This window comes from Lethenteron reissneri, chromosome 30 (assembly GCF_015708825.2).
Source record: "Lethenteron reissneri isolate LAM-NWPU_2019-01 chromosome 30, ASM1570882v1, whole genome shotgun sequence".
NCBI lineage: Eukaryota > Metazoa > Chordata > Hyperoartia > Petromyzontiformes > Petromyzontidae > Lethenteron > Lethenteron reissneri.
Window position 1 is genome coordinate 1,787,701 of NC_083808.1, and position 12,391 is coordinate 1,800,091.

At 45.6% G+C, this 12,391-nt stretch overlaps 1 protein-coding gene across 5 annotated transcripts in view; it reads right to left on the minus strand.

Annotated features, from left to right (window-relative positions):
* The window catches only part of LOC133349374 (membrane-associated guanylate kinase, WW and PDZ domain-containing protein 2-like), a 71,842-nt gene that overhangs the window by 56,599 nt on the left and 2,852 nt on the right, over window positions 1-12,391 (minus strand). For all 5 annotated transcript variants that reach the window (XM_061562745.1, XM_061562744.1, XM_061562746.1 and 2 more), the window contains exons 2-3: window positions 7,940-8,139; window positions 7,224-7,368 (exon numbers count right to left, since the gene is read on the minus strand). In XM_061562745.1, the coding sequence (XP_061418729.1) occupies window positions 7,224-7,368; window positions 7,940-8,139 (345 nt within the window). The remainder of the gene's footprint in view (window positions 1-7,223; window positions 7,369-7,939; window positions 8,140-12,391) is intronic.

The window sequence follows — 12,391 nt, forward strand, 5'->3', positions numbered from 1 at the left end:
GGACCTCATTTGCCAGTAAAAATATGATAATTGGTTCTTTACCCTTCTATCTGGCAACAAAACTGACACCTTTTTGCAAGGAGTCATGTTTGCATAGACCGCAATACCTGCAGTCATAAATACAAACAAAAGACATAACTCTGATAATGTGCACTGTCCTTGAAGTTGATTGGTCCACACCCGAGACAGCTTTCCTTCGAGCCTAGTCTCATATGGGTTGGACCAGATGACGCCAAAAGGCGCGCCTTTTTGCGTCATCTGGTCCAACCCATATGAGACTAGGCTCGAAGGAAAGCTGTCTCGGGTGTGGACCAATCAACTTCAAGGACAGTGCACATTATCAGAGTTATGTCTTTTGTTTGTATTTATGACTGCAGGTATTGCGGTCTATGCAAACATGACTCCTTGCAAAAAGGTGTCAGTTTTGTTGCCAGATAGAAGGGTAAAGAACCAATTATAACGCCGCTTTTCTTGTCCGCGATCTGAATTCCAAACATGTTTCTTTAGTAACATACACAAGCCCCTTTTGGTGGTGGCGCGGAGCCTTAAGACGATGTCCCGACATATTTGTCTTTCAGACGCTCGCTGCCAGGGCCTCGTCTTGTTGCTCCTTTTCCACCGGATGTTCCTTCCTCGTCGCGGCCACCGCACAGCCCCGATCCGCTGCGTCCGGGCACGCTGACACCTCGTCCTCTTTTATGCGGGAGGACCTCGCTTCTCGCCGTTTCGTGGCTCCTCCTCGGGATCACGGCTTGGCCCCTTCGCTTGACCGCGTGCCTCTCCGCGTGCCACACGCCCGCGAGCGAGCTCGTCTGAATAATTTAAGGGGCGCGCGTGAGACGATTGCGTTTATGTTTTATTCACGCAAACGTCACGACGACGAGTGGCTGTGATCCTGTTCCTCTCGACCGGCCCCACTCCTATTGTTTAATCTGTCACTCTAAACGCAACGCATAAAATGCGCTGCAGAGAACGGTTCCCTCTCTGTCATTAATATTTTAAGAGATTTTCAGGTATGCGCTGGAGAACTGGACACTCATGTACAGTGAAACCATACCCTGCGAAGATTTAACGTATTGTCATGATTCAGGGTCCAGATTATAATCAAGGATCGTTTATATATTGTTTCTCTTTGCAAGAGTTTATTTCATTTCCCATTTTCCTTGAGTCTCATGCGTACAACTGTGTGGATTCCGCGAGTCTAAATATTACCTCAGCATATAATATTCACGTAATTTGCTTACATTATAACTAATGATTGTCACAACCTGATGCTTCGACTGACAGCGTTAGGATCGATATTTAAATTAACCGAGTAGGACACCTTCTGCTTCTGTTTGTGCTCAACAGTCGCTTTCTAAGGAATCAATATTAATCCATGAATCATTACACGCCTGCCAAAAGCTGTTCTCGTTTAATGCAGCAACCCTCAGCAACAGCGACCACGTGACAACATGAAAACCGCGCAGTTTTCCAATAATTAATTACACGGGTCTCAGCTGCACCTGATGCCGAAAAGCAAGCCAATGTGTAAGCTTATGCTACCAGGTGCAAACCCTTTCGGGCCAAAATAAGACATTTTGAAATACTGGCATGCCTACATTGCTGCACACCCCGGAGAAAACATAAAAAAACAACCGCCAAACTTGAGAATGACAAATTCGATTGGCGCTACCACACCGCACACACCTGCTTCCTGCAGCCCGCCAGCCCGCCCGCCAGCCCGACCGCATAGTTTTATCGTCAAAAATTATTTCATGGGCGGCGTCGTTTCCAGCGTGGGCAGCCAGGAGTCGCATGCTCAACGTCACGGAGGGGCCCCGGGCGGAGGGGCCGCGGTGTGCAAACAATGCATTCACACGGGTTGCGCCGGATCGGACACACGCGTCAATCGGCACCGAGACAGCTGCACCCGGCATCGAGGCAGGCGGCGGGGTTAAGCCGCCCCATTTCCCTGGGGCCCACGACGTTACTCGCGTGAAAGCCGGCAGCGCGAGCTTCCGTCAAGTTACGTGAGAAGCCTCTTACATCTCACCGACGACCGCTCGCCCGCCTGCCCGCTCGCGATCTCGGCTGCATGACACTTTCTGGCGTTTTCTCGGCGGTGACAGATTTTGCGGTGCGGCGCGACCGCTCATTCCGGCAGTAGCTCGTTGCCGGCCCGGCATCCCACTGCACGCGAACGCATGGGTGATCAGCCACACGAATTGTCGTTACCCCCCCCCCAACCAACCCCTTGAGATGCGTGGCCATTAAAAGGCTGCCCCCCCCCTTTCCCACATTGAATGGTTCGCATAAATTAGAGCGTGGGAAAAGTTTGCTGTGTGACGACACCCCTTTTAAGACAGGTCCGTGGATTTGCTTTATTTTTTTGCTTCATGCAGAGGCTAGAGGCGTGGGTCGCCCGTGTTTGCTCCGGAGGGGAGGGGAGCGCATTGTCAAACATAACAATCACCCTTGCTGCCCCAATTAACGGAATGAAAGAACGAAAGTTGACAAAGCTCATGAAAAAATATTTCTGGAGGTTGCGCCGTCCGACATCGAGCTCCGAATTAAGTACAGTATTATAAATAACGACGATGATGATAATGATGACGATAGTGGCGATAGTGGTAATGTAAGTGGTAATAGTCATTTTCGTGAACAGTGACGAGTGTGATGATTGTTGTGATAGTAATGGTAGTTTTGATGATGGAACATTTTTTGTTAAATATATCCTTGACCATCATATCTCAAGGAAAACAAGCTACAATATGATAGCAGAATGCTCACAATGGCAAATTAGTTGAGAATAGAATATGATGAAACCAGCACACGATGACCGACTCTTGGCAATGAGTCAGCTTGCCAGACTACACGTGAAGGAATTTGACACAAAAACTGCCAGACAGCTGTTGGGAAAACTGCACAAGGTGGCTTGATCATTAGCTGAAAACCGGCCCACCTGACCACGAACCTCTCCATGCCATTCACAGACTCACACAGACATCCGTAGACTCACACAGAGACCAGCAGACTAACACAGACATCCATAGACTCGCACAGAGACCCGCAGACTCACACAGACATGCATAGACTCGCACAGAGACTCGCAGACTCACACAGACATTCGTAGACTAGCACAGAGACCAGAAGACTCACACAGATATTCATAGGCTCGCATAGAAACCCGCAGACTTCACACAGACATCCGTAGACTAGCACCAAGATTGGGCCTCCAATCACTACGATGTAATGAAGAGGGTTCGATCATATAAATGGAAGTTGTCTGACTTTCCCTGGCTGCAAGATTGCCAGGAAACGGCAGCTAGAGAGAAGGATTCTTAAAACTACCTTTGTGGAACTTGGTTGTGACCACGTCATGTGGTTGGGTTTTATCCTGGTAAACTTATTTTTCCACAGGTCAAACATGAATCAATATTGAATTGAACAAATATTAGAATATAATACACTCCTGAAAAAGTCTGCAGAGTGAGCGAGGCTATCCTAGGTAAATAAAGGATGATATTATTATACTTGTAATGTTTCCCTATGAATAAAAACGTATCCTACTCGCAATGAGGTTAAGAATGCATTCCTCCTGAATATATTCCTTAATACATTTAGCATGGACTCAATAGATCTTCATTCAAAATTAAGACACCCCTGACGGTATGGCATTCAATTATAGACAGTAATAATCATGACACCACGCTGTAAAAATAGTGCATACCTTTACAGCACATGACGCCATTGGTAGACGCTAAGAGAAAGAAATACCGTATGGGAGATCGGGAAGTTGCTCAACTCACACCAGGACAATTTGATCGGAACAAGTCCAGTAAATTACTTTTTCTCCGGAACATGTTCCGCGTGCCAAACCCGCTGATTTTGCTACAAGAGGGATCATTTGAAAACTCATGGAAAGAGCTGTCAAAATTTTGGGTGGCTTGTTTGAGTTTGTTAAATATCAAGGTCACATCAAGCGACCTCGTGTGTGTAAGAGGCGTTTTCTTGTTGTGTTGATTTCGCATGGAACAACCTAACCTGTCCTTATTTTTAGCTGTGTGTTTTGCGGAGACACTGGACCATAGCTCTGCCATGCAGCGGTCGAAGCTGAATTCACGAGTCAGTTTACTACCTGGCGCAGATCTTGACGGAGGCATTCTCCCACACTCTCTGTCAGGTTACATCTCTCTCTGTCTCTCTACTCCCCTCCACGTGGTCTCCGCTCCAGCGACCTGGGCTTACCGTTACAACCACCCAGTCAACCGCCCCTAAACTCTGTTGGTCATGTGGGTGGTTTGACCATAATGGTAAGGGGGGTCCCAGAACCGGTTGAGGCAAAACTCACGAGCAATGTTAACCATGGCTGGAAATCAAACTCAGGTCACTGGGTTCATATCGCAGTACAATAACCACTGGGCAACCACTCCAACCAAAAATAATAATGCTAATGGTGTGCCCAGGAACGCTTTAAAGAGTCTGAAGACACAGTTACAGGAGGGTCCTGCATTGGGACATTCGGCCAATTCCATTAATGAGTGTTTTGACTTGTGGAAGAAAACTGAAGCAACTGGATAAATCCTACCGAGGTAACACTCAACACTTCCATCTCGTGGTCACACCTTGGGCCCCCGTGCCTCCAACACTTGGCAAGCTATAATGGTCACCCATCCAAGTACTAGCCAGGCTTAACGCTGCTTTGCGTCTGAGAGTTGACGAAATCGAGTGTATTTATGGTGATTTTGCCACAGGATTGTAAAATAAAATAAACCAAATGTGTTAGTGACCAACGTATTAAAATCAAATCTGTTTTTAGACTGGAAGAATCCGATGAGCCATGAAGCTCTTTTTCACAGATGTCCAGTCGACATCGTAATGAACGTAATCAGCTCTCAGCTAGGTGATAACCACCCCCCACTCCCACTCGCGCAGATAAGAGCCTACGGGGGGGAGGGGCGGGACAATAACGGTGATCTTGGTATTTAGCTCAAAATTACAGCCAAAGAGCTTAACTGGTAGTGCCGGTACATCCTGAGATTGTGTGTCTGCAGCTGTGGCGCTGAGAGCGCCAGGCTAAACGTAAACACACCTCTGGGTTGTCACGCCCAGGTTCAAAAAGTAGAAACATGTCAGATGCTTACAACTGGGAAATCACTGCGCAATAATGGACGTGAAATGATTCATCGATTAACATTGATTTGTAAACTCTTGATACACAGGCATCTATCTAACTGTGCATGAAAAACTGATTAATAACTAATTGTCATTTGCAAATGATGAGTAATTGTAGGTGAATGGAACGAATTAGAGAGTATAAATATGACCAAAAAAACGACGAATTATAAAGACGCAGCATTACAAATGACAAAATAAAAGTATTATTGATTGAAATTGTGACCTCGAATAGTGATCCAAACGTTGTAACAACTGAACGAATCTCAGGAGTGGAGAATCTCCACATGGCTGGGCAACAATATTATGCTTAGGAATAAAAAATATTGACAATGGAAATTAATTTAAAAAGTATTATACTCATGTTATTGTATAGGTTATCCATGTGATTTGACAACTAAATCAGAGGTTGCAATCGTTAGATGCCTAGGCAACAACATTAAGAGTTAGCGAGACAATAATGGTGAGTTACGTGTTACTCCAAAACTGTTTGTTTTAAGAATAAACGTCTTCGCGTTAGGTAGCGAATAAATACATTAATCAAATAATTTGACAAAAAAGCATCTTGAAGTGTTCATTAAATGACAAAAACTTGCCTCTCTTACGTCTACGACTCCACATCTGCCGGAACATGATTGCCAGCTGAAGGATTAATCAGTGGCTACAACTAGCGGCTCGCAGCAGCAAACCTTTCTAAATTTTCACGGCAAAGTCCAGCGACACAGCCGCACAGCGACAACAACAACACCCGACCCAAATACGGAATCACGATATTTATTTATACTGGGGGAATCCGATGAGCTATGAAGCTCTTTTTCCACAGATGTCCAGTAGGTCACAATGTTCAGTAGGATGTCCATTACATCCCGCCGACTCCCAACGCAGGGAAGGAAGGGGGAGGCAAACACACGTGCGATGGCCACACCGCGTTGTTTTATACAAAGACGTGGCGTCGCCTCCCGCACGTGAGATCAAGTCGCAACTCGCAGAGCCGCGTCACGCTGGCGGGCAGCACTCATTAATGCAGCGAGTGGCGATGCTCGCATTAATTGGATTTTCGTGGGTGGGTCACGCGAGTCTGTGTGTCCACTTAGTCGCCCGCACAAAGTCGTTCGGTCGAGCGGGCGAGCATGCGTGGCTTTAAACGTTGTGGTTGTCGTTGTTGAAGAAATACTCGGCCCCGAGTGTTAGATATGAATGGGGCAGTGAGGAAGTAGTGTATGCTCACTCCACCACAAACAGCTGTCTCTGCACTGCCGAAGCTGCTGATAACAGGCAAGTGCAAACAGCGATCTGAAATCCCATGGCACCTATTACCAGTGATATAATGATTAACCCCCTCCACTGATTCTATGAATTGCTATGATTTGTCATGAATAAATTCTTTATTGCCATTGTGACGCATGTAGACTCTGTAGTGGCTATACAGTTTCCAAGAAACATAGAAATAACAATTGATTCTTTCACGCAGTTAGAGTCATGTATCTTGTAAGTAATAATCAATAATTATTTTTATATATTTTTCCACAATTCTATCCAAAGCATCAGATATAATTGATTAATCATAACATCCTTAACAGATTATACAACACAAGTCACCACCATCCAAGACAACCAGGCATGGCACTACTCATCATTCTCAATTGTCTCATCTCTGCTTCCATTGTTCCACTTTGGATTGTTTCATAACTGCACTGCCCTCACATCTCTGATTTTCAGCGATGTTCTCATGAATTCCAGTTGTGTTCTTGTCGTGTTCTTTAACAAACAAGCTGCTGCTTCAATAATAACACAAGGACACGTGGTGACTATCTGTGTCACGTACCAGGCTTGTAGCGCATTGCACTATGATCCCAGCGATCTGATTTAGATTTTCAGCAATGGCCAACATCAACGGCGAGTGATATTGCGAACTGGTTGTGGACTTCCCTCTCTTTATCCGGCAACCAGCACTGACCAGCGTGAAGTGCGGTCAACCAACCTCGGCGACCAAAACACAACATGAAGAGCCCTTGATCCAGCAGTGGATTGATAAAGGGATGTAAGTGAAAAGTGAGAGTTGTTACCAGGTTTGAGCAGCTTGAGCTGCACGGGACTAGGGCTGGCGGCGATGAGAGCGTTGACGTCGCGTGACGTGAGCCCAGCGACGGGCGCTCCATTCACCTCCAGCAGCAGGTCACCGGCCTGCAGCTTTCCGGCCAGAACTCGCACCTGGAATGAACGCAAAGCAGGAACTTCAACCGCCAAATATGAACAAGTCTCTGGTCAAATGAGTGTCAGGACAGTGCTCATGTAGTAGGCATGCGATGAACAGGCCTGTCACATACTCTTAGGTTTTTTTGGTAAAGTCACATAGGTAAAAAATAATAATAAAATAAAATAATAATAAATGAAAATAACTCAATTAAATCACGACGTTTCGGAGGCAACACAAGTCTCCGTCTTCAGGTGGGACCGTCACAGCTAGATTTACTGTATCAAGTGAAGAGAAATCCAAGAGACTTGTAGGTGTTTGAGCTTGTGCTGTAAAGCCCTATGGTGGCCGTGTCGCGTTTTGCTTAACATTTTGCTCCATGTGCTTGGGGGCTTCTTCGGGAAGTGAATTCAGTTTCGTAAACAACTAAACTCAGATCCTGAAAAATTACCCAGGCATGTGAAACATTCAGTTCCTGCAGTTCCCAACACGTGGAGCGAATTGTTACAGATCCAAACAAAAAAAGTGCGACACTGTCCGCGCACCCACGAGCGTCAGGCTCAGGGCCCCCTCGGCAGGCAGCCTCACCTGCTGCTCGTCCACCGCTGTGGTCAGGTACGGGAACTGCGCCACCTCGGCACCGCCGAGCAGGGATAGGGCCGGCACAAGCCTCGCGCCACTCGGAGTGGCGGTGACGCTCAGCACGGCCTCGCGCAGCCGCCCGCTCCAGTGATTCCTCTTCCTCAGCGCCTTGGACATTCTCATGGGGTGGCCGGGCCCACGTTGGCCTGCGCACGGCGGGCAACACGGGGCGGATGAGTCACCGACGAACACAAGACGGGTGTTGTAGGTTGCTCGCGGCCAGCAGAAGATGGTGTGTGCAAAATCCAACGTCGTAACGTGTTATGCTCCGTCTTCACAAATCTGCACTCATAAGCAACATAAAGTGTGGTCAAATAACCCTCACGACCTGCATTGAATGGAGAGGGCCCCATCCAGCAGTGGACTGGCAAAAGGGCTGTACATGTGCTGCCCTCCCACACAAATCTTACGTGGTGCCGCTGAAACTCCGTCTCCCCTCTTATCTCGCTCTACTCCCATATGCGTACACTGTGATACCACAACCAAGAATTTCTGGCGAAACTCCCAGTCTGCCTCTTGTCAATCATAGTAATACACAAATAAAGGTGTATTCGATAGTAAAAAGCAGAACACATGGTCCCAGCATGCTTTGCATGTCTAGAAGAAAGTGCCTATTCTTGCGCATGTTCTGCACACAGCCTGCGTTTGCCACCAGTTCAAGAGTTCAGGCTCAAGACCTTCCTTTCCTCCACCTTTGACTTCTTATCCTACTACAATGTGTGCTCCCACTCAGCTCAACATCCTGAGGGGTGACCCAATTTAGATGCTATGTAAATCCCATTTGTATTGCATCCCAACATACAGGGAGGGAGCAGCTATCCCCAACTTTTTGACGGGGTGGGGGACACACCATATGCAGTTCCAGAAATTACTAGCCTAGTACGGATTATCTTAACTACTACTTGCTTTCAGAACTTTATCATTGTGCCCATAACCATGTCTACACAAGTATGCTGGTTTCAACACTCAGTGCGACTGCTCGCAATTAAAAGGGCAAATCCTTTGCACAGGTTTCCCTGCACAGCTGAGAAAACGGCCCTATCCTCGAATTGGGTGTGGACGGCCTATCCCCTGCATTCTCGCTGGTGGGTCATCATCACGGCAGTAATTAATCCAACGATAATGTCAGCATGACTATTCAACATAAAAATGCATTAAAACCAAAAAAAAGCTCCAGCAGTATTAGTAAAACATTATTTATAACATATATTTGAACCTGCCGAGCAGGAGTTGTACATCTGACATCATCAATAGCAAGTGATATCAGAACCAGTTTTGGGCTCCCCACCCCCTTCTACAACCCACACTGATCAGCGTGATGAAGTAATGCATGGTCAAACAACACCCATCACAAACATGGCATACAACAGGCCTTCCTCCAGCAGTGGAGATGGGGACTCATTTCAGTCTGGATAATTTCCTCTCCTGCACTGCCTGTGAATGAGATTGAATCCATTCCACGGTCTTCATTTACACATCCAAAGCCCTCTTTCCAACCATCCCACCTGTCTCTCACCTCCCTCCCCCTAACTTCTCAATAAACATATCCTCCTCATTCACGTTATCTCGAGATTTGCATGTCCTCCTTTGTGTGCAACGCTGCGAACGCTATTGTTTCTTTAGAACTGATTTTTAATGTTTCGTTTCTTGTCCTTCCCCGCACCCGATTAGCACGGTTGGCTTCATACGATGCGAAATTAATTCAACATACATCGTGTTACTCAGAACTCTAAAGTGCCCACACCATATTTAACAATGCACACAAATAAATGAGTGGCGCAAGGCTTCTAAAACTTATCAAGATGCTGATGTCACTGCTTACAAGTTATTCAATTATCTCCCATTGTCTTTGGAGTGTAATTACAAGGAGCCGTCCATAAATTACGTCACACACCTAGGTGGGGGGGGGGAGGGGTCAGACATTTGTGACGATGTGTGACGATGTGTGACGAGGGGGGGAGGGGGGGTTTGAGAAATGTGATGTCATTTCAAAATGCGCAACTTTAAATATAAACAAGAGATTTGTTATAACAACACAAATTTTGATTAATTTTCATTATTAACTATTTGATTATTTAAATGTACTAAGGTCACCTTTTATTTATTCCATGAAGGAGAATTTTGCTTTTCCATGAGAGAATGGAGAAGCATACATTTTGTAATTTTTTTTAATGATTGTTATTAAACATTTTGATTCTAATGATTCTACCAGGGCTTTTCATTCTGTGGAATGAATGTGATTGTTATAAATGTACTCTCCATTTGGCTTCGTTCTACTACAAAGTTTCAAGTATTTTTTATAGTTATAATTACTTTTAATATTTTATAATTAGAAGAGAATTTCAATATAATATTCTGAACATCTGCAGTTTTAGTTAGACGTTGAATATTTTCAAGTGAATTTTATGCTAAATTTCAGCTTTCCAATGCCTCCTTTTTAATACGTGTTTTCTCCTACAACATCGGAGTGCAGCGCCACATTAAATTCGCACTACAATAACAATAGTTTAAAGTGATTTGAAACATGTTTTTTTTTCAAAATGTAACAATGGTCTGGGGGGGGGGCAGAGCTTTGTGACGTCATATTTGAGGGGGGGGGTCTGACTTTTCGTGACGCCGTGTGACGAGGGGGGGCAGGGGGGGGGGGGTAAAAAATCGGCCAAAATCGCGTGACGTCATTTATGGACGGCCCCCATCTTCCACTTGAGTGGATTTTTAACTGCTCACAAAATACTTGTGACAAACACACACACCTCTCGCTCGCAGTGGCGAGTCACTGCGATTGATAAAATAATTAGCTGGGTGAACGATTAACCAATCAACCAACGAGACCACCCTGTTTGTCATCAGCTGAGTGATTCATGCGCTCCCAATTTTGGACACAAATTACGAGGCCACCTTTGAGCTGTCATAATCATCAAACCCACTCGGCGTGCATACATTAGGAATCCACGCCAGCAATATTCCACCAATTCAGTAACACTGTGGCAATAAGAATGATCAATGGAACAGCGTTGGTGGTCACTGCAAGTTGTTGTTGTTGTTGGAACAAGTAAACAAATGGAATATTGGCAATGTGACAGCTTTATTTATGGGGTATTTTTGACCGATGCATAAGTGCCATTTGTCAGACCAGAAGGTGAGCAAGCCACCACAATGCACTTTGCGGTGGGGAAAATCCCAACGCACACTGTGGTCGAATGACGTCCTCAACTTACTCACAAGTTCATGTTTTGTTTTCAACATTTCAAACGACGACGGGAAAACAAGCAAACTAATGTCGAACGCTTGTGTTGTCAAAGAAAACTGCTTCGGTGTAGGCGTGCAAAGCACAAATGCGTTATTAACAACATTAGCGTGTAATATTGCCCATTTTGGGAAATTGTCGACAATGTAGCAACCTAGTAATCTATATTTTTCTTCCTCTTTCGCGGAGGGCCACAGCTTGAAATGTTCGCCTACTGTGTCTGTTTTGTGGCGGCGTTAACGGAGGGTGCAGTCTTAAGTCAGTGTTGATGATGGCACGATGTGTCTGTGTGTTGTGCCACCCATCCATAGCAATCAGACAATCACTGGGATGGCCACCAACCTGAAACTCATGAATGTAGATCACAGAAAACGCGTGCACATGTTCCAATGATACGTGTACCCCTGAAGTAAAGTACTTCGCAATAAAATTGTACAACATTTTTAGTGAGCTGTCTTGGTAGATTGCGAATACAGCGCTTTAATAACACGTCAGATGGGTCTGTTTAGGCACCACATTTAATTTACACATCATTTACGTCCATCGGGCCTATGGGCCTCGTAAATCAAATTCATAACGTGGCCACACGCTGCTGATGAGACTCGTAAAAGCGAAACCGGTGCAGCATTTCCAGGCTTAAACAGACGCTGCTAGAAGTCTCATAGGTTGCTGGACTTAAGGACTTTGGTGATGAAACAGACCCGTGCCTTTTTTTATAACTTATTATTCTCCACATATAATCACGACGAGGTATTTACAACACTGCCAAGCATAAACCCAACCACAGGGAGATATTCAGGTACAGAAAGGTCACATAGGTGATCGGACTGGTAAAACCACGCATATATAAACCAAACGGAATCATCCAAAACATGACATGGTACTTTGAGCCACTAACAAATTTTAATATCAAGCACCCTCACGGGTCACCCTTAAAGTACAGCACTCGTCTCAGCAGGCGAGTGAGAATGGTGTTGAAGTTGAGGCGGACAAGGAGCCATGGAGACCCCATGTCGAGTAGCCACGAGTCCCTATAGAGGCTGTTCAATTATTGATGGGAGACACGGTGGCACACGACGAACGCTGCCCCCCACCTCCCAATATCACTCATCAATCAATATGCCTCACATCAATATCACTCATCCACATCA